This window comes from Lutjanus erythropterus, chromosome 9 (assembly GCF_056507025.1).
Source record: "Lutjanus erythropterus isolate fLutEry1 chromosome 9, fLutEry1.hap2, whole genome shotgun sequence".
In the NCBI taxonomy this organism is placed as follows: Eukaryota; Metazoa; Chordata; class Actinopteri; order Lutjaniformes; family Lutjanidae; genus Lutjanus; species Lutjanus erythropterus.
This window is the reverse complement of record NC_139325.1, coordinates 1,290,523-1,312,762: the sequence shown is the minus strand read 5'-3', so window position 1 is coordinate 1,312,762 and position 22,240 is coordinate 1,290,523. Positions and strand designations below refer to the sequence as shown.

The following is a 22,240-nucleotide window of genomic DNA, read 5'->3' as shown; positions in this document are numbered from 1 at the left end:
TGTGCCCACATTATTGTGGTTCCCTGTGTTACATGTGCTAAACACTGGGTGGGAAAATGAAGCTGTAATCCCGTCATCTGTGCCAGGCAGGTGCATCACACCTGGAAGTGATCTGTGAAAACAGTGACGGTGGGAGGCTGACTGATCCACACTGGTGATTTCAACACAGAGAGTAGACAGAGAGAGGCCTCTGGAATATATACAACACACTGCAGAGCTACTGAGGCCTATAAAAGAATGGAAAAGAGGCCAGGAGTTAATTCTGGACACAGGATGTTTGCCCCTGAGGAGAGTCAGTGATGCCAGGAATACACCAACAAAGACTGCCATGAGGAGAACTACTGGGGCTTTAAGATGGAAAGAACAAGAGATGAAGGGGCAGAGAGAGGAAGGAAAGAAGGGCAGTGTGTGTATGTGTGTGTGTGTGTGTGTGTGTGTGTGATGTGGTACCCTCTGCTGCCATTTCCCTGTACCAGAACCGGTTCATGGGCCCTGCAGACCTGTCATTACATTTCTCTGGTACAAACTCTGGTCTGCAGAGGAATGTCTGCACCGCACACATAGACAAACACACACACACACACACACACACACACACGCACACGCACACACACACACACGCACACACTGTCTGAATCACTGGTCGTTCCACTACAAACATTTCCACGCAACACAACACACTGTCAATGAGTGGGTTAGTCTGCTCAATTGATCGCAGAACTCTACTCTTGCTGGCAGCTGCCTGCTTTCAGCAACAACTGATCAACTGACTAGGAGTAAAACAGTATGAAAGGTGCACTGTAACTTGTAATGACGAATCCAGAGAGGATTATTGCCCAACTCTTATGTATGCCTTGCCAAAACCAGAATTTAAGCTTGGTAACAGAACATTAATTCTCCTATCAGGCTTGTCAAAGGTGGAATAAACTACCTGACACCACGACCCAAATGACTATGAAGAGTTTTAAAAATATCTTAAAGGGATAGCTTGATTAAAAAAAAATGAAAATTCAGACATTATCTACTCTCTGTCATGTCAATTGGAAGTCGGGTTTAGTTTTTTAGTCTTCAAAACACAGCTGGAGTTTCACAGGAAAACAGCGTCCCCTAAAGTCCCAGCATGCCGTTCATTTGCGTGGGCAAACCATCATACCACACACACCCAGTTCAGACAGTGTGAACGCTAGGCTAAAAACATGGTGTAAATGACATCTTTCAAGTTAACTTGACATGTTTGGGCTTTAGGTGACCTGGACTACACCAGATGAGCAGTGTGGAGGCATTTTATGTTTAGATTTTTATGCTTGAAAGCTTGTAACCATTCACTTCCAATGTTTGGGAGATTCTGCAAAACTCTTTTCTTGTGAAAAACCTAAACCTGACCCTCAGTCAACATGAGGGTGAGAAGATAACGTCTGAATTTCCATTTTTGAGAGAACTATTCCTTTAAGTTAATCTATGTGCAACAATAGAGATATTAATGCTGATATATTCCATTGTCTGTAAGGTGGGTTTCCTACTTGATGCAGAAATTTAATTGTTGTTTTAATGCTATTTTGTGCAGTATCACCTCCTGAGGACATAATTCAGGACCGTTTGCGTCCTTTATCACTCGATCAATAAGTCAGTCACACACTTTCATGTTTACAACGCTGGTCCAGAGCTTTGCTGTGGTTCAGCTCATTGTTTTGGTTTTACAGCCTCCAAATTTACCATTTTGGTTTAGTCTCACTACTTTCGTTGTAGTTTTCTGCAACAGTAAACAGCTGTTTTTAGTGAAAGCGCTCAAACGAAGGGAAAATAATTGAAATTTAAAAGTGTGTGGTTGCACCAGGTGTGCAGGAGTTCTCAAAACAGCTTTGGTGTTAAAATAACTGAAATGAGCATGAACTAAAAAAGTTATTTCTATAATGTCAAGTTTAGACTTTTCACCCTGCCTCTGACAAGCTGATTGGCATTATGTAGCAATAGAATTTGACTGAGGAGGACATTGAGTGTGCAGCATTGCAGTGACATTTTTTGTACTTAGATATGATTAAGTGGGATTTTTCTACATGTGATGTTCCCATGAAAACCCCAAATCTCAAAAATATAACTATTTCAGAGCGCTGGAAACAGCTCCGTTTTTAGCCACATGACCATGAAATAAATCTAAAGGGTCTGGGAAGAGTATCATAAACCCAGAATCACAAAATGTGTCTCAGCCTTTGGAAGATCAAGTCATGCTTCCATGGGAGTAAAAACATAAAAAAGGACCACAAGTGGAATTGGGAGATTCTCATTAGACAGCTGTAATCTGTTACTTTGCTTCACCCTGGCCTGACCCCGTACAGTGTTTTAAAATAAAGTTTTATTTCTTACCAGTAAATGATTCTGGCACCATTTCTAGTCTGTGGACAGCAGGCTGGGGTGGTGCAGTTCCTAAAGAGAGGATTGAGGTGGAAAAAAGCAGAAAAAAAATAGATGGAGTGTGAAGAGAAGGGGAAAAAAAATCTAAAAAAGGATGGAGGCGAGGCTGAAACAGAATATAAATAAGGAGGGATTAGTAAAATGATCTGAGGAATGAGCTAAATAGGACAAAAAACTAACACAGGACAGATGAGGATAGAAGAAATGGATAATGCAGGAGAAGCAAAAGGAAGATTGGATGTTCAAGAAAGGGATAATCAATGAGCAGGTGTACCTTAAACCATTTGAAGGCACGACGTGGAGGCACTTTGCCTCTGCAAAGTAACATTAAACCATTTAACGCACATTGTCATGACAAGGAACATTTTCATTCCCTTTTACAACCAAACTCAGCTGGCTTGGCACAGTTGATAATGAGCGACTGCTTCCTAACTGGAAGTCATGTGAGTGAACTGTCCACATCTATGAGCGATGTCACAGCAGTGCATTTCCTCCCTCTGAAGCTGAGTTAATGAAGTGTCCGAGTTATTTTTTCGTAACTAACACATTTTTTTGTTTAAATCAGCCTTGTTTCTATACTGTATAGCACTATAGAATAGTGCTGAGCTCTGTCATGCTGCTATAGCAGATGAATTTTGAATGGTGATTAAACTTGAGCCAAACTATGTGTTCATTTAATGGTTTTAATGCACACCTGCCAGCCAATGAGAAAAGAGTATTAAACGAGACCATGGTATAACTAAGAATGACATGCACAGTAAGAATGCTCGGAAGAGATAAAAAACTATAAAAAACTATTTAGTAAAAGTGCAGAATAAAACACAAGCAATACTCAGCTCTTACAGCAATGAGCCTTAAAAGCTGTTTTCAAGAGCTCACATCATACAAAAGCTTACATTTCCTCAGGGTAAAAGCAAATGTAATTCTAGTGTTGCAAAAAAGTTGATTTGTGTTAAATCTTGAATATCTCCAGAAACAATTACTATAATATGTGAAGGTTTTGGAGATATCAGCCATAAAGATGTCTGCCTTCTCTTGAATATAATGTAACTGGATGTCACTTAGCCTGTGCTGCTCAAAGCACCAAAATAACTGAACAAATTACAGTAAATCTGGAAACCAACAATGTGTCTTTCCATAACTCATGACCCAGTTACTCAAGATAACCAACACAACCGACCTTGTTGTGAGCAGTTTCATGTATAGGAACTACTGTCTTTCTACCAAACTACACTTGTGCAGAAGGAGGCGTGCATCTACTCTTGAATGAGAGGCTCATACGTGTGACAGCCCTGGATGTAAACATTAATGCCATCCTCTTTGCTGAGCTGTAACCTCCATTTGTTTCCAGTATATTAGGGAGAAAACATACATCTACAGCCAATATCTCCAGCCACTCAGGCCAAAACAATTTAGATGGAGAAACAGCACTACAGGTAAGAAGAAAGATATATATTTTTGATTTGGGGTGAATTGTCCCTTTAACAAAAACTATAATGCATGGAAAGTGATTGCAAAGAAAATCAATGCCAACTTTATCAGTTGTTGTCACCCCTGAGTAAAGACAGGTTATGTAGCATCCTATCAAATGTTCTTACATGGAAAGAAACAACTGCAAATAGTCCGCTAAAAGAACATACACTAAATAATACATAATGCCTATTGTTAATCATGAACAATGATTTATTGTAGAGATATTTCAGAATGTCTCACTCTGTGTCTGTACCAGAGCCATGTATGACTCAACTTTAAAGACTTCCAGAGCTCTCTTAAATCTGCACTTATTATTAATTTTATATGAGCGATGGAAAGAAAGTGATGGTCATATGAAAGGAATCGCTTGTATGGGCAAACCCACAGAGAATTATCACCAGACTGCAGCTCTTTTTACCATCTCTCAGCTTATTGTTTTGGTTTTCCAGCCCGCAGAACTTTACTGTTTCGGTTCAGGAATCTCATCTGCCCTGTTTCCTGCAACCCCCCCCCCCCCAAAAAAAACCTGTGCACTCTCTGCCCTTCACCAAACAACAGAAAAACACTGTTAGAAACAGTGCACAGAACGTATGTAGCAGCTAAAGAGATGCTGCACATGTTGCTGTTGTTCATGTTTACTGCATTATTATCATTATTATTTTTTTTTTCATCCTCTTCCTCACGGCACAAGAAGGTGTATTAACTTTTTTGTGTACGTGGTCGAATTTCCCTGAAACTTCACATGGTTGATAAGTCCAGGCTTGAACATATGATTTTCGTCAATGGGCCATACCCTTTAAACACCAGGCTAAACAATTTCACCATATTGTATGTTGAGGCAATCCAAAAGTAACAGAAAGCAATCAAATTGCGTTAATTCAATTTTGTGATACTTGGGTTAAGTTATTGATTACACAGGTAATTAGTAACTTGGAATACATTTTTAAAGTAACCCTCCCAAAACCTGTAGATATGACTGCAGAAAGAAAAAAAAATCCTACATGAAACTGGAGAAAGAGACATTGCTGTTAAACTTTTTTTTTTTTTACCACAAGTTGAGAGCCATTTAGTTTCTTTATATTCAAGACAACACAGACAGACATTTTCAAAACTCTGCAACTCACCAAAACTGTCTAGATAGATAAACAGATGAGAAAACATTTTAACACCAGTAGTTTTACCATTTTAGTGCATTTCTGTAAATGGTTGGAGATGCAGATAATATTTTGCTGCTCTGTACGAGTGGTGTCTTTAAAATAAGAGTGCTAAATGTTTGATGACCGCAGCCACGTGTTGACTGCCATGCTAACAGCTACACATGCTAACATCCACACATGCTAATAGCCACAAATGCTAACAGTCATGCTAAGCATAAGTTAATTTCATCTTTAGTCAACCACACCCAAATACTTCACGACACTTTTTAAGATATCTATAAATCTTGTTAACTTTCTTGTATTCTCACACTGTGGGGTTTAACAAGCTCTTTTGTTATATTAACCATGTGTTTTTTAGTCTTTGACTTACTGTGGTTGTTGGGGGCGGTTCACTTCCTGGTTGAGCAAAAGGTGTGTCTTCTTCTTCTTCTTCTTCTTCTTCTTCTTCTTGGTGTTTCATGGCGTTTGGCAAATAACGTTATGGTGCATTACCGCCACCAACTGGTATGGAGTGTGGATCGGGAATCTAACTTAACTCTACTTGCTCCGAATAATAAAAAAAAAAAAACACTGAAAGTTAGACAATTAAATACCACAGTTATATTCTCTTTATCAGGTTTGTTCATCTAAGGTACTGTAACAGTGCTTGATAACATTTCTCACTTGAACTTCTCTGTAAAATATCTCATGTCCAAATTCAACTTAATTTCTTTGAGGTTTAATATAAGTTCCCTTCTCTCAAAATCATATTTTGGACAATGAATTATAACATGTTGTATAGTTTCCTCTTGATCACAAAAGTCACAGTTTCCTGAGTTATGTTTGTTTATTTTCCAGAGTGTGCTATTAAGTCCTGAATGGCCAAATTGTAATCTTGATATTAGAGATTCCTCTCTGTGGGATCTTGAAGTTTTCCTCATCACTCCTACTTTTTGTTGAATTCCATAAAGCCACCTGCCTGTTCTTTCTTCTTCCCATTGTTTTTGCCACCTTTCTTTTAACGTGTGCTTCTGATTTACTTAAAGGAACTAGTATGTCAATGTCATTTTTTGTTGTTGCCTCCTCATTCCCTCTCAGTCCTACATGAGCTGGTATCCATACCAATGTTATGCTCAGTCCCATCATTTGAATCCTGAATTAAAAGGTGTGTCTGAGGGGTGGGAACTCTTAAATCTGAAAGCCAGCTCATCTGACCGAACCATGTACTGCCAAGTCAGAGGGGGTCAGGCTTTAGTTAATTTTTGCCTTGTATTAGTTGTAGTTGGCATCCATCTTGTTTTCCCCTTGTGTGTTATTTGGTTTGACTTGGTCACAATATATGTTCACTGATGGCTGCACAACAGTTTCTTCCTTCCTTGGCCACAGAGGCAGCTGCTCCTTGAAAGAGGCTTTTTATGGACTCAGATAAGTTCAAGAATTAATTAATTAATTGTATGAAATGTTTATGAGTGTTAATGTTAGAGGAGACAAATGGAGGATAACCTCTTCTACTTTTTTAGTTTTCCCAAAGGTTATTGTGGCTCTTGCCTAAACTCACATGGGTATTTAAAGCTTTTGACCAGTCTGCACAAGACAGACTTCGTCATACTCTAATGTCTAGTGTCATGTAGTTTATTTAAAGTTTAGTTTTGCCGTGGGTTTTTTAAATTTATCTTTGTCCAAAATGTCAAAGGTCAACTTAAGTGACAGCATAATGTTCAGCTGTCAATCAGTCACTGTACTCTCTCTAAAGTTATACTGTTGAGGGACAACACTGTTGTGTAGCATCAAGTTTTAATGTTTTGCCATGAAACCGGAAGTTGTTTTAACTTTGCGCTTCATGGTTGAATCCACCCAAAATCTAACATGTTTGATGAGATACCTGGGCTAAATACATCTACAGAATAAGATTTAGTTAGTGTGCAGTGTGCAAAATGGCTCCATCATGTGTCCTACAATATTTCAATGAAGTGGCCCCTGTGGTACATGTCATCAATATGTACAAAAATCTGTAGGCACATGTATAATGTCCAGGTGTACAAAAACGTCTCATGGAGCCACAGCCTAAACTCAACAGGAAGCTGACCATTTTTGTATTTCGTGGACAATTTTGGTGCTTTCAGCACATTGTATTTTAACAAACTCCTCCTAGCAAACTGATCAAAACTTATTTGGCTATTGTTGAAGGGAGTGGCATGGTGTCAAGTTCTGATGTCTCACCATAAAATTGGAAGTTCCTGTAATTTCCCTATATGATCACATTTACATCCCAGTCAGTAGTTATGCTCATTGCACCACCTACTGGCAACAGGAAGCAAGTCTTGTGTGACAGTCATTGTCTGATTTACATGAAAATTTCATGTAAATTTAATTGTTTACACTTCATGTACTGGAACATAACATATAGTGGGTGTTCTGCTGTGCCATATAGTGGAGACAGGAGGTGGCATCAAACTCCTTCCTGTGGCATCCAAAATACGTGACAATTCAGAGCCTTACTGACTGGTCTGGTGCGGTGATGGGGTTGCCATGGGCTCACATCCCGATGGGTATGAGGGCCTGTTCCATGCTGCTAGCAGCTTCTACTATATGCTAAATATGTTACTTTAACTGCATTATTATATATTATATACTATTGATACTATGTCTATACATTTTATTCATAATATATTAATTGCTGGATTGCATACATTATCTACTTCCCACTGCAACTACTACTGTCCCACTGTGTTGCATTATCATTACTATCTGTCATTATTATTATGACTATCTATTATTGTATTATACTTTTATATTATATCATATACATACATGATTATTATACATGCCATACCATTACATATGCTATATATTATATAACATGCTACACCATATTACATTATACTACATTGTCATGTTTTGACAATGTAGTTACTCATACAACTGTCATACTACCTCAAGAGATAGTATTTTTTTGTTATAGTAATTGTTTACTGGCTGCTGTCTCGTTATGTCCCTTGCACTATTGTGTACATGCTGTATATATATATATATATATATATATATATATATATATATATATATATATATATATATATATATATGTTGCACTGAGACAGCAAGACCAACATATGAGCTTTTTTTGTTCATTTTTATGAGGTGATTATTGGCCAATTTCTTCCTACTTTTCAATAAGGCCTTGAAAAATGGAATAATGTACCTAGGAAGGTGGCAGAGAGATAATACTCAACCACCTACCTTATTTGTTAAACTATAGTTTAAGATAAGGCCTTCCAATCTGAGCTAAAATACATGAATATTAATGGTAAGAATATTGAATAAAAATGGAAATGTACTGCAGACTAAGCACAGTCTACAGTATCTCATATCTTGCTCTCAGGTTTGGTTGGATCACAGAATGAGTAAGAACAGAATCTCAGTATACACAAATATCTTTAATTCATAAAAGATTTACAATATTTTACATATAACACATACTGTATGTAAGGCAGGGTAAAAGATCTTTGGCACTCTCCTCAGTATCCTGTTGATATAGACAGAAAACATACAAAACGGTTTAAAAAATACATCTCTATAAAGTCTTTTAATCTCTGCATTCAAAGATAAGTAGTAGGATTACTTTCCCTTTTTGGCTGATTTGTCTCTTATGTACAGTTATTGTCTCTATGTACATTGTGCTTGTTTATCTGGCAAACAAGGTTTAAGTATAGCTGGGTAAAAACAACACACACACACACACACACACACACACACTCACACAGACACGAGTAGACACACACACACACACACACACACACACACACACACACACACACACACACACACACACACAGACACAGACACAGACACGCACATTCCTTTGGATTCCTGCTGTCGAGAATGGAGTCTATAGCATCATTAGTGTTAAAGGGATAGTTTGGACTTTTTGAAGTGAGGTTATATGATGAACTTATCTATAGTTAGTGTATTACATATACTATTGTCAGTTCAAGTGTATGCTATGTTTAGAATATTTCCACCACTTTATATCAGACAATGTTTTCTAATGAGAAACCACTGTTATATGAGGCAAATATTGCTCTCTTGAAACCAAAACAAAAACAAAAACAGTAATTTTACAGGAGTTGCTGGTCCAAGACTGCCTCAACTAATTACTTTATTTGTGTTGTTGTGTGGTTTCTGTGAATCCAAAACTAACCTTTTAAAACACCAATGTTACACAATAATGCAAACAAACCAATCAATCGAAGTAGTGAAAGACCAGCAACTCCCATGTTATGCAAGGTAAAATCACTGTTTTTGTAAATGGAGTTTGGTTGGTTTGGAGAGAGCGATATTTGCCTTATGTTACACCTGCTGGAAAAGGCTGCCTGACAGCAAGGAAAAGTGGTGACAGTATTCCAAATATAGCAGTTCATTGTGACAAATATTGAATTATGGAAATACTGGATATTGATTTTGTTTTTTTTAGGTGGCTAAAATACATTTTAGACAGACTGCAGCTGACAGACTGCTGCTGACTGCTGCTGACCCTGTCCACAGCAGTACACTGGTTAGCCTCCTACACTCCTGCTGCTTCTCCAAACTCTGGCATGTCGACCGCCGTCAACTGTAAGTAATATGCTGCCTATGGACAGGTACCTCATACAACCCCACTTAAAATAATCACCACTGTCCCTTTAAGGTGACATGTCTGCTGGCTCACAAAGGCACTTTTAGGTAAAAACTCCCCTCAACTCCAACATGTTAGAATACATGAACATATGAAACATCTGTAATGCATAAGTATTACATGGTAAAGTGCACATCAAATGTCTTTGGTTTAATAGTTATTGCCCTGTTTATGTCTCATAAAGAGAGAAAAGCCTGTCTCACTCTTAATAAAAATACTGTCTCCATGCTCAGCACATCTTTGGAAGCTTCCAGTTAAACTTTGGCTTTTTGGCTCTTTAGCTTTTCAGCTGATTAAGGCAGGTTGTTACATTTCAGAGTCCCTCTCTGCCAGGCTAGAATAACATATGACACTGTGACTCAACTCCCAGGACGCAGGAGGTCAACTCCTGAACATCACTGTAGAGATTTATTTCTTCAATCCCATCAAAGTAGAAAAGGTGCCCTTATTGAAGAATCTCCCTCTGAGTCCTTGAAAACGTGGAACTTCCTCTCACTTCTCGTCGCTCACAGAGCAGTCCACGGCTATGATGTCCTGTATTTCTGTGATTTTCACCATCTCCTCCGGGATCTCCACCTCTATCGGGATCTTCAGTTCCTCCGGGATCTTCTCCGCTGAGGAGCTGCGGCTGGACAGTTTGTCTATCTCGTCCTCCATCTCCGAGATGCGCTCAGCGACGCAGTGGGCCGTGAGTCGGGCCTCAGGGTCGTGGTCCCAGCATTCCATGATGGTGGCACAGATCACCGCCACACCCTGTAGAGGGAGGAAGAGAGCAGGGTGTGAGACCCCATTCTAAATACACCTGTAAAAGTCACATATTGGTTATATGGTCACATCTTAAGTTAGCTAATGTTAGCAGAACACTTGCTAACTAGCTAGGTAATGATTGATGTAGATTAGCTAGTATTTGCTAACATTAGCTATCAGATGCAACTAACCAGCTAATGATTAACATTGCTTAGCTAGCTAGTAAGAACTGTTAATGGAGCAAAAAGGGGCAGGTCGTAGGAAAAGTAACTTTTTAGGGACTTGTACTGTACTTGAATATTTCCATTTTATGCAACTTTAAAGTATTTATTTATGGTTTATTTGAGAGGAATAGATACAATATAGACCTGACATAGACAAGCTGAAAACAGCTATCCATTGCAGGTACCATAGTGTTTGTAGCAAATCCCAATTCACTTACTAAGTGTGTTGTGTATATTGAAAGCAATGTCATGAACCAAGGACCAAAACGTTAAGTGAAAATATATGCAGATGTGTCTTTCTATGTAATGTAAAAGAATGATAATGCTACACAATTTATTTTTTGTTGGAATATATTACAATCCATCAATGTGTATAGGCACTACTTCCCCATACTAATATGTACTATTATTAGTATTACATATATTCATATCATCATGTTTATGCATTTAAAATATTCATTACATAAAGTCTAAACCATTTCTCTCTGCATATACTAAAATCATCTACCTTCTAAATGTATAAATTAAAAGAGTGTGTTGATTGTGGCCATGGGACAACAGTTGGAAATCAGCCCTTTTATGATGTGCTTAAGTGCTTTGTCCATGTAAAAATAAATATCTACAGAATGAATAAGAGCACATATCTTTTCTATGTAATGTATGTAAATGTGCAGCAGCACAGCATGTTTCTGACCTGATGCCTGAGCCAGGAGTCAGGGATCTCAGGTCTTCCTCTGTCTCTCAGCACGTTGTCCTTCATGCTCTCCACACAGGGGTGCTCTCGCACTTTAGACCCGTACGCAGGCTCGTAGTCCTTCACCTCTGCAAACACAAACGCAATGCGTGGATCAGATATGGACTGCAAATCATCACCTGACTCTCAAGTGCAGATAATATCCTTTTGTTGCATCATGTTGGCCGTGCCATCATGCCATCTTCCTGTCAAATACACGATGATAAGATCTAGATGAATGGCACAATTTTAACATGAACACAAAACAAGTGCACATTGCATGGCATGGTGAAAGTTTTAAGGTAAAAAAGAAGAAGGGAAACAGGAAGACATAGTGAAACAGGTGGCCTGTTGAGTTAATGTGATTAGAAAGTGTAAAAGCATCCTGCTATGATGTCATTCTACCCCAAAACCACTGAGCTGCAGCTTTGTGCACTGGCACCGATAATGCTGACAGTGGGAAATAAAATGTCTTTTATGATGTGTGCATGGGAAGGAAAATGCTCGTTCTGGCACTTGACGAATGATTGTTTCTAAAAACAACAAATGGCTTCCGCTAACAAGTAATTAGTCTCAGCCTCAGACCATACAGGACACCAAAATCACAATCTGTCTTTTTTTTTTTTTTTTTTACTATTTCATGTTGAAGAACTAGCAGAGAAAACGAGAGAGCATAATATCGAAACCATGAAAAATGAAAAACAAAGTTCCGGGATTGGGTCCAGACCTCATGAAACTGAACTCACAACAGCTGCAGTCTGTCTTCAGCTCCAAAGAGAGAAGGCTCTCAGGATCTCGCAGTTGCTGTGAAATGAGACACTACTTGCTGCAAAGTCATCCTCCTTTTCCCATCTGAACCACAATATGATACGCATATTCAACAACTAGTGTACGCACGCTGCTCTGTGTACCTCCTCTTGTTTTTTGCATTTAACAATTTTCACGTCCTGTATTTCACAACCTGTCAAACACAGTATCATTCACCTATGTTTACTTTTTAGGTGTGATAGATTTGGCAGCATCTGAGTTTTGCTCTGGGCACTAAAAATTAATTTAATCATCACTGCAGCACAAGTGTTGCAGTCTTTCTCACAAAAATATCTGAAAGGTACCAACACATACATTGACTTGTCTTCCGATCATTCTTGACCTTTGACATAGCAATAATATAAACACATGGTTTGTTCAGTTACTTTTCTGGTGCTTTCATCAATTTCACATGGTCTTCATCATGCAGATTGCCCAGTTGGAACTAAAACAGCAACTGTTCGATCATAGCTGTGCAACCATGACAAGACACAGCAAGTATGTCTGGTTTGGATTAGATTTCTTCACTTTGAATTCGACACACCCTCATACCTAAAGGGAGGAGTAGTTCGATTGCCAATGAATCCCAAAAGGGCATATGTGACTGGTGGAGAGTACCAGCGACAGGTATATCAAACCTTAAAGATCCAGTGTGTAAGATTTACAGGGATTTATTGGCAGAATATACAACGCAGCAGAAAGAGAATATATTATTCAGAAGTGTGTTTTCAATAATGTATAATCCCCAGGAAATAAGCGTTTTTGTTCTTTTGTTACCTTAGAATGACATGTTTATAACAGTAGCCCAGAACAGACAAACCAAACACTGGCTCTAGATATGGAGTTTGTGTTTTTCGGACACCATAGGTTCTCCTATACACTTGGAAGGGGAGAATGAGATGAGGCGTTGCAAATCTGCTGCATGCAAACTCACCATGAGAGGCCACTAAATTCTACACAAGCGCCTTCAAGTAAATTACATAGGTCATGTGATGTTAAATGTGGTTAACGTGAAATGGCAGCAACTTGGTTAGGTTTAGGCAACAAAACTAATTAGTTAGTTTGTTTAGGAAAAGATCTCATTTTGGGATAAAATAAGTGCATCACGTATGTCAGTGTGAAGAGACAGAAGTCACGCAATGCAGTGCAACGTAAAACTTGACTTAAGAGAACACTGACATTTGATTTCTGGGACTTGAATGCCAGTCTGCTGGGTGAAAGTCCTCTGTTCACGCCAACCACCTCATGATGTGGATGCTCTTTAAACATGACTTTCTTCTTTGCTTCTGTCATAATTACTACAACCACAAGAGGTTTCTGCTTAATAATACGTGGCTTGCATTTAGTACACCTCTACATTCATTTTTCTAGTGAAGTTGGGGTGACTGAATCTGTAAATTTCTTAGTAGTCTAAATTAGTCTTGACTTTTTGTTTTTGGTATGGATTGGACTAGCCTATGTAGTGCTGACTATGCCATTGGTTTTCAAACTGGGTTCCAGGGACCCAGTTGCATTCCTTGAGTGTTTTGTAGGGGGTCCCCAGCAAAAGAAGGAGTAGAATATTTTAACTTTCATCACATTGTTTTGGATATTGGAGCAGGGGAAGAAATAGGGTTGGCTGTTTTGATTGTTTGTGATTTATAGTGAGCCCAGTTTGATCACAGATGGACTGTGAAGACTTAATGGTCTTAAAAGCCCATCCTATAGACATATTGTGGAGGTCCTTGACATGAGAGTTTGGGAACCCCTGGACTTTAGAATGCCGTTTGACTTACTCAGCAAACTCCACCTGACGAGGATCATGTGATATGATCAAAAACTCTAAAGCAGCTACTAAATGGACATTGTGGTGAGATTATTTTCTCTCTATAGTTCCCATAATCTCATTGGGTAGCTGGAAATGATGGCATGGTATAATGAAATCTAGGAAAAGCTTCTGCAGTTTCATTTAAGTCAGGCCCCTGTGGTCTCTGCCGCTGCGTCCTCAAACACAGGAAGTGGGAAGGTTGGAGTGGAACCCCCGGACAGGAAGTTGGAGGGCTGGGATCGGGACTGCGTGCAGAGAAGCTGACTCTACAGGCCCACACTTCCTGTTTTTGACATGTGGAACTTCCCCCGTTTTTAGTGTTTTAAAACAGGACCCAGCCGGGCCCGGCCCAGTCCCCTGGAGGTTATTTATGCCAGGGCCGGTATTGTCCTCAGTGCTCTGCTGTTTAGATCTCCTGCTGTGGAGCTAGTATAAATACCACACATTTTCCTGGACTGGATACAGTTGAAACTCAGAACAGCAGAGCGTGAGCCGGCCTAAAATGAGAAAGCTGAAAACAGAAATAAAAAGAAAAGGTGGAGCGCTCTCTAAACATCAAGGCATGACTGAGTAGAAAAGGTCTCATTTCACGCTTGCATGGCGATTTGGCCATGCAAGAAACCTCATGTTTCTGAATGATATCTGGGATATTTTAGAGATGTAGACAGACATAGAGACTATGACTGCAGTCTATAGGGGAAGTGCAGCCTGCCTCCCTACAGCAGATCTAGACATTTGAAAGCTATGAGAAGAATTTCATCTGTGGTTTGAGAACAGATTTGACAAGAGACTGCAACCAGAGCCTCAGTCTCACTTTGCCCTCGCTGTCTGGGGCCCGTGGTTAAAGCCCTGGTATATCCAATCTAAGGGGTGGAAAGTGGTTTACGACAGTTTCCTTTTCAGATTATCTGTCTGAAACCTTTGTGGCCTGGAGGTTAGCACAACCCTCTGTGGCTGCTTACACTGTCTGGGATCTGCTATCTTGAAAGAAACAAAGCTCCATGTTTGGTGTTGAAGAGACCTTTAGTGTTTGAACAGGCGTATAACATGAGACTGAATCCCACATCGATGCAACACAAACTACATAAGAAGAAATGGACCTGCATAAACTCTGATAAACCACTCTCATTAAAACTAAAATTTCTTTCCATCCAAACAAAGCATCAGTACACCTGCAGTGAAAGCTGTGGGCTGAATTGCTGCAGTAGGTTTGAGACCAGAGCTCTGTGAAAGTTTAAAGATGTAAATGTAAAGCAAAACTAAATGTGTGTTCTGAGTTTGTCGCACTACTGAAATTTATTAATCATCCAGCTAAATATGAATGATAAAAATATATATATACAAGTATATAAAATTAGGTCTCAAAATCATGAAAACTGATCAGTTTTCTCTGTTCTGAAGTGCTGGCGCATGTCAACTCCACTCAGTGTCAAACACTACTACAACCTGAAAACAATCTGAAACACAGACACTCAGTCCAGCAGCTTTATTGGACATGTCCAGACATGTTTGAGCCACCAGAGGATGGTGACAGGATAGTATTTTTTTTTCTTCTGTGTCGGGTTGTTGGAACTGAAGTGAGTTGAAGTGAAGTGCTGGGCTGATTAGACTGAGAGAGTTGCTGAAGGTACATTCATAACTGATTGTTGGGGAGGGGAAGGCAGTGTTGTTCGTGTGTCAGTTCATGGGCCTTATATAGTCTTGGGGGACCATGGCTCTGACATGTCACCGAGCCATGTCTCAGTGTCCGCCCAAAAAATCCTCAACACAGAAATTGTCTAGGTTTGAATATGTTTGGAAACATTTGGGACACAACTCAACAAAATATACAGGTCTAATTGTTGTTAGACATTCAAATGTGGAAATTGTTAATTTGCTGGTTGTTAAACAGATTAGCCACTTGGCTAACATCAGCACATATAAGGTGATGTTTATTGATTATGATCATTGTGCATCATCCTCATAAAAATAAAAACAGAACTTAGCTTCAGAATTAGATTTTGCATGATTTTAATGAGTAAGGTGTATTTTGATAATCTTGGGACATAAACATATTTGCTTTCTTATGGAGATTAAGATAAGGAGAATGATATCAATCTCATGTCTATGAGCGAACTACAGTGCTAGAGCCAAAAGGCAGTTTAGCTTAGCATAAAGACAGGAAACAGGGCTAGCTTAGCTTTCTACAAAGTTGAAAAAAAATACACCTATGAATGTGTCAAATATTCACAAAGTAAAACACTGTGACTGGTCTGTAAATGTAAAAATTACAAGTTGTGGTTTTAGGGGGTGTTACATGTTGTAATTATTCTTTAAACAAAGCTTTATCTGTTTGTTCAATACTTCTGTGCAGGCAAGACTCCACAAAGTCACTGCAACTGGAAAGAGTTATAGAAAATACTAGCAATTACTTTCCTTTGTTATCCTGTTTGGATTAAACAAAGAGATGCAACATGTTAAATGATTTGGCTTTAGATGCACTGGTAGGTTTAGCATGTATGCTAAGCTAGGCTAATTACCCTCTGGCCTCAGCTCCAGACTTGAAACAGATGAGAATGGTGTCCATCTTCTAATCTATTTTTCGGCAAGAAAGTGAATGAGCGTATTTCTGTCTTCTTTTTCCTCGGAAATATCTTCTGTCCCTCAGGCTCTGCCTCTGCAGGGTATAACCATCACCCCCTCACCAGCTGTTGCCAAAGGCTGTCTCCCTTCATGGACCACAAGCCTTTTGCTTGGCACAGCGCAAACTCTTCGCCCTGCTCCATTACCCTGCATAACCCTCAGCTCAGACAGAACATGCAGGCCCTGCCGCGCCCTGCAGGCTAATTCAGGATATGTAAATAAAATGCTCAGCGACACACAGAGAAAGTACTATAACTGACCACAACAACAACGCCAGCACAGGGTAGTATTTCTATCCACTATTCTGTCCTCTGTTGTTGGGGTGGACACACAGGACACATACACACGGTCCCAGATTGAGACACTGACACAGGGCTAGATAAGGTCATCTGTCTCGTACCTTTCTCTGTTTCTATGTACCTCTCTCTGAAATAAACACATACACAGACAAACACACACATGTTGGAATGTGACTGTCTAGTTCTAAATGTCTCAGTCTGTCTACAAAAGCCCACCAGGCGGAGGGAAGGAGGTGGACTGGAGAGACTCCCTCTCTACTCCCAGGAGAGTAGGGCGGAGGAAACAGGAGAGTGTGTGTGTGTGTGTGTGTGTGTGTGTGTGTGTGTATCTATGCAAGGTCCAATTTGAGTTTTAAACACCAAGACTGAGGACATTTTTGGAAAGTGAGGACATTTTGTCCAGTCTAAGCGGTTGTCTGACAGTTAAGACTTGGCTATAGAGTTAAAAGATATGTTTGGACTTTTCAAGATGGTGTTAATTAAATACTCGCACACCATTCTGTGAGAGAGTTGTTGGCTGCTACAATCATTCCTCCTCTCGACTGTGAAACAGTCTCCTCATAACTGGAATACACTGTAATGGACAGAATCCTTCTGTTTCTGGGTATAATTTAATTCCAAAATTCAGCTAAAGTTTCAAAGAGGAAGTTCAAATTAAGTGGTCACATGACCATGAAGACATTTAATTCTGCTGCACTGTGAATAAAAAAAATATATAGAGAGACTTAAAATTTCAAGGTATTGCATTACAATAGATTTTTGAGTTATGAGCCCGACTCAAACTCTTAAGTTTTGAACTAAAGTTTAAAAACTTTTACTCACCTATAATCTTCAGTTGAGATCATTTACTAATCTTCTTTAGATAATGAATCTTTGAGTTTTAGAAACTAAAAAACAGTCACATTGAGCTGCAAACCTGATTTGTCTTTTCTTTAGTGCCTGAAAAACTAAATAGTTTTAAATTAAAATATTAAAATTTTAATATGTATTTTCACTTCAATTAATTTACTCAATATTTTTTAAAATAAAAGTATGTAAAATTCAAAGCTTTAAGTTTATTGAGTTCAAAACTGAAAAATCTATTGCATCCAGCTGCCTTGGAATTGTGAGTTTTGTCATTTTTACACTGTTTGGCTCACCAGGGGAACACCATCAATGGAAATATTAGGAGAAAATTTCATACAAAACAGAATGCATAACTTTGGAGGACATCCACTCAGTGTGGCTGAGACTGCTGAAGCCTCACATTAGTGTTGGCTGAACTTGAGAATGTATTTTTACACAGAATGAGGAATGTGGATTTTGTGCCCTCGTCTTTTACAGTGGGATCACACATGGGATCTCTTTACAGTTACTAATGTATGTCTAGTATGTCTGAGCCCATCATTTGGTCGTGCTGTTTGTTTTAACATGAAGGAAAAAAATACATATTCAATCTGTAATCTTCTGTTCAAACTCAATCTTCTGTATGTCTAAGTGCAACAGGCTGGGCTGTGCAGTCCAGTGGGGTGCGTTCCTAAACTGCACTGTCCATGTGTTTGCTGACTTTGTAAAGCAAACCTGCCGTGTAACACTAGTAGGCTGTCAGTCAAATGAGGCAGCGAAAGCACCAGGAATGAAAGGAATATGGAATTTACTTATGTACTGAGGCAAAAAGCAGAAGAAAGCATAAATAGCCGGATGTAGTAAACAACAGTATGGAAACACTGAGAGGCAAGTGAGGAAAAGAAATGCTCATAATCCTTTTCCTAAATCTAATCTAAACTGTTGCCTGTGTTTATGACCTACGAACAGTGTTTGTTGTTGTAATACTTATTTTGGCCACAAGAGGCTGAAGTGCACCACTACCCCATGTTCTAAAAAGGTCTAAAGGTGATTTAATTTCTTCATATCCTCTAAACAGAAGTTACAAATATTATGTGTTAGCATTCTATGCAACATTGCTGTCATGTCTTTCTTTTGCTAAAGAAGATTAGCATGGATTAAAACACATTTCTTATTTTTTCACTTGGCCAAAAAAATCTACCTTTTTCACAGATGGAAAAAATTTGGAAATTAGAAAGTTTATTCTGGCAAAACCCTTTTTTTCACCTGTTCTTAAGGATACAAAATGATGTAGATCAGACTTAGAAAATGGATCACTGATTTATTATGTTTTTTTCTCAGTTACCCCTCAGGGCCTCTGTATTGCCTCTAAGGCCTTTGGTGCAACTGTGTTCCACAAGGTGAAAATTTACACAGTGTTCTGTCAGACTATTTATTGTTATTACCACTAGAGTTCAACCGGATTTAACTGTGAGGGAAGTGGAAGAGGCTGTGTCAGTTTTTGTGACCTGCTGCAATATGTCTTGCCCTTATCCTCAGGGATACTGTACAAGGGAAGTCCAGGGGAAAAAAAGCAGCATCAAGACAGACATGGCTATGAAATTGACAGTGACACTTTGATATAAACTTTTCAGCTGCTCACAAAAATACATACACTTCAACCTGTTCTCACTTTAATCTTCCTAATCTTGTGAGGATGTATAACCCACATGAGCATAGACTCTCTCTCTCTCTCTCTCTCTCTCTCTCTCTCTGTCTCTCTCACACACACACACACACACACACACACACACACTCACCCAGCAGAAACAGGTACAGTATCTGCTCTTGCTCTCCCTGATTTCCTGCCCAAAGAAGGCAACAGCAGAGTTCAGATTGTCTCCCTCACATATCAGACATTCCTCAGATTCCTGCTGCAGACCTGGAACTGAGGTCGAGGTGCTGTCCGACAGACATGACCATCAGACTCCCTGTTGACACACAACCCCCCCCCTTCACTGCATAACAGGAAATGGTAGCCTGACCCTCCGTCTGCACTATGTAGGTCACATACAATCGCAAACCCACAGGCGTACAGTAGATACACACTTGAACTACATGTTAGCAATAGGTGTAAGGATCTAAAAAGGTCTATCTTTGTGATCACTGAGCTGGACCCCGTTTCCCAGAGCCTCCGTAGCGCTACGTACGTCGTAAGTTGTATCTTAAGGTCTCCCTTAAGCTTACGGGCTGTTTCCCAGAGTCTCCTTAGCTAAGATATATCTTCTGAAGGTATATCTTAAGAAGGGCGGTCTGAACCACTCGTAAGCTGTCTCTTAGTGATGCGCTCCGTTCATCTAAACAGAGTTTTACCTTTATTAGGCCAAAATTATGCTTTTTAAATGGACAGTTGCAGTATAATTCACATCTAGACTCCTTGCGCAAATTACATAATTAGTTTAAAATTAACCTCATGAAAAATAATAATGAATAATGAATATTCTGAAAAAAATATTTTTATTTATTCATGTATTTATTTATTTATTTATTCATTTATTTATTTATGTATTCGTTTAATGGAGCTGACTAACTGACGATATGTTTTTTCTGATTAGGCTACAGTCTGTTCCCCACCACTTTATACTGGATATCTGACAGATACTTGACAAATTGATTCGTCTAATGAGGCCGGCTGGAAACTAATCAAGTGGGCATCACCAGCTATATAAGCGACCATGCGCATCGCCTCTGTTTGCTTCATTGTGGACTAGATTATGGCTGTAATACAGCATATCGTTGCGCTCAATCAAATGAATCAAAGGCGTCACCGTCCGCGTAGTCATTTGGTTCATGTCAACCATTTTATAAGGACAAACTTCAGTCCGCTTGATGTCCTCTTAGACATTGCAATCCTGTCCCAAGTACCGGCTGCCACGTGAGGAGATCCTGAATCTGCTTGCACTTGTGTCCCTGTACATTTAGAGCTACCAAGTGCAACTTCGCTCTCAGCCCAGAGGTACAGCTTCTGGCAGCTTTGCGTTTTTACGCAGTAGGTAGTTTCTTGGAGGTGGTGGGAGACGGATTCAGGCTGAGCAAGGCATCGGTTTCATGGAGTGTGGAGGCTGTGACCAGGGTCTTTGTGCGTCATGCACAAGGGGACATCAAGATGCCTGCGAGGAGAGAGGGCATCATAGAGGCACACCAGAGCTTCCACGTTATGGCTGGCATTCCCCAGGTGATTGGACTGGTGGATGGGACCCTTATCCCCGTGTCCAACCTGTCTTTGGACGACCAGGCCTTCATATTTTCATCCTGCGTAAGGGATACTCCGCCATCACTGTACAATGCTGGTTTTCAAACGACAAAACATCATCAACATCATAAACATTTTTGCCTGAAGTTCCTGATTTTTTTCTCTTTTCATATGCAAACGGTCTATGTCCCACAGTCACCAAAGCATCACAATTGCCCTTTATTTCTCCCCACAATAAGCCCACTATCATAAAGTGTGGCACCCAAATTCATTTTTAAAACAATTGGCCAATAAAATGTAGGGTGGCCAAGATAGGCAAAACTTGCTGTGTGACGGACCTTTCCTTTTATAGAGATGAGTGAATCTCTTGAGCGCACTTGGTGTGCTTCTGCAGCTCAGCGTTGTCTCTGGGAGACTGCAGAAGCGCGCTCAAGAGACCCCCCATACCCCTTTGTTCCCAATCTCTAAAGTTAAGTTTCAAATAAATGAAAAGTTGCAAAGATGTAATCACATATCAAGTGTTTCCCTTCATTTTAACAATGAAAAGCGGCATGGTTTTACTGCAACTTCAAAATGTTTATACTACACAAGCAACCTCATTTCTCCCCACAACAAGCCCACCGTTATTAGTTTTACCATATATATAGAGAGAGGACAACATGATGTAGAACATAAGTAGGACGGGGATTTTGCATGAAACGGTGCCAAAACACTCGTCTGGACGGAGATTTGGTTTTAAAACGCTGTTTTTTAAAAAACCTAGGTCAGTGGCGAAACAAACAATTTTAGTGGACATACTTTGACTGAGCAAAGTTGCCTGGATGAATTTCACTGCAGCTCAGTTTTACTTATAACAGCTGCAGTAATCTTGTTTGATACTGTATCCGTTTTAAAAATTGTTTAGTCACTTTAGACACAAAATCATAAGGAAATAAGGTCCAGGTTGGTAGGGATCAAAGTTACCCTTTAAGATGTTTCTGGCAGCTGGGACAAGAGATAAAGGAGCGATATGTAGCAATAGCGCATGCAAAAAATAAGTCCAGCACTCCAAAAAGTGAGTTGGAGTCACAGACTGTATATAAGATCTATGGTTAAACTGAGTTGTTTCCCCCTGCTCCCTCCTCCCCAGATCTGCGGAAAGATCTGCAGACTGCAGGAGCTCTGCAGGAGTGCAGGACACATGCAACATCGCAAACTGACAACAAAAAGTGATGAAGAGTCCTGTAATGTAAGTTGATCAGCTGCTTATAACTG

The 22,240-nt window shown here is 39.6% G+C and overlaps 1 protein-coding gene across 2 annotated transcripts in view; it reads right to left on the bottom strand.

The window, feature by feature from the left end:
• Positions 1 to 9,474: 9,474 nt before the first annotated feature.
• Positions 9,475 to 22,240, bottom strand: part of tgfbr2b (transforming growth factor beta receptor 2b) — a 56,307-nt gene continuing 43,541 nt past the window's right edge. For both annotated transcript variants that reach the window (XM_084725887.1, XM_084725888.1), the window contains 2 exons: positions 11,356 to 11,483; positions 9,475 to 10,443 (listed from right to left, as the gene is read on the bottom strand). In XM_084725887.1, coding sequence (XP_084582013.1) covers positions 10,183 to 10,443; positions 11,356 to 11,483 — 389 coding nt within the window. In that variant the 3' untranslated portion in view covers positions 9,475 to 10,182. The remainder of the gene's footprint in view (positions 10,444 to 11,355; positions 11,484 to 22,240) is intronic.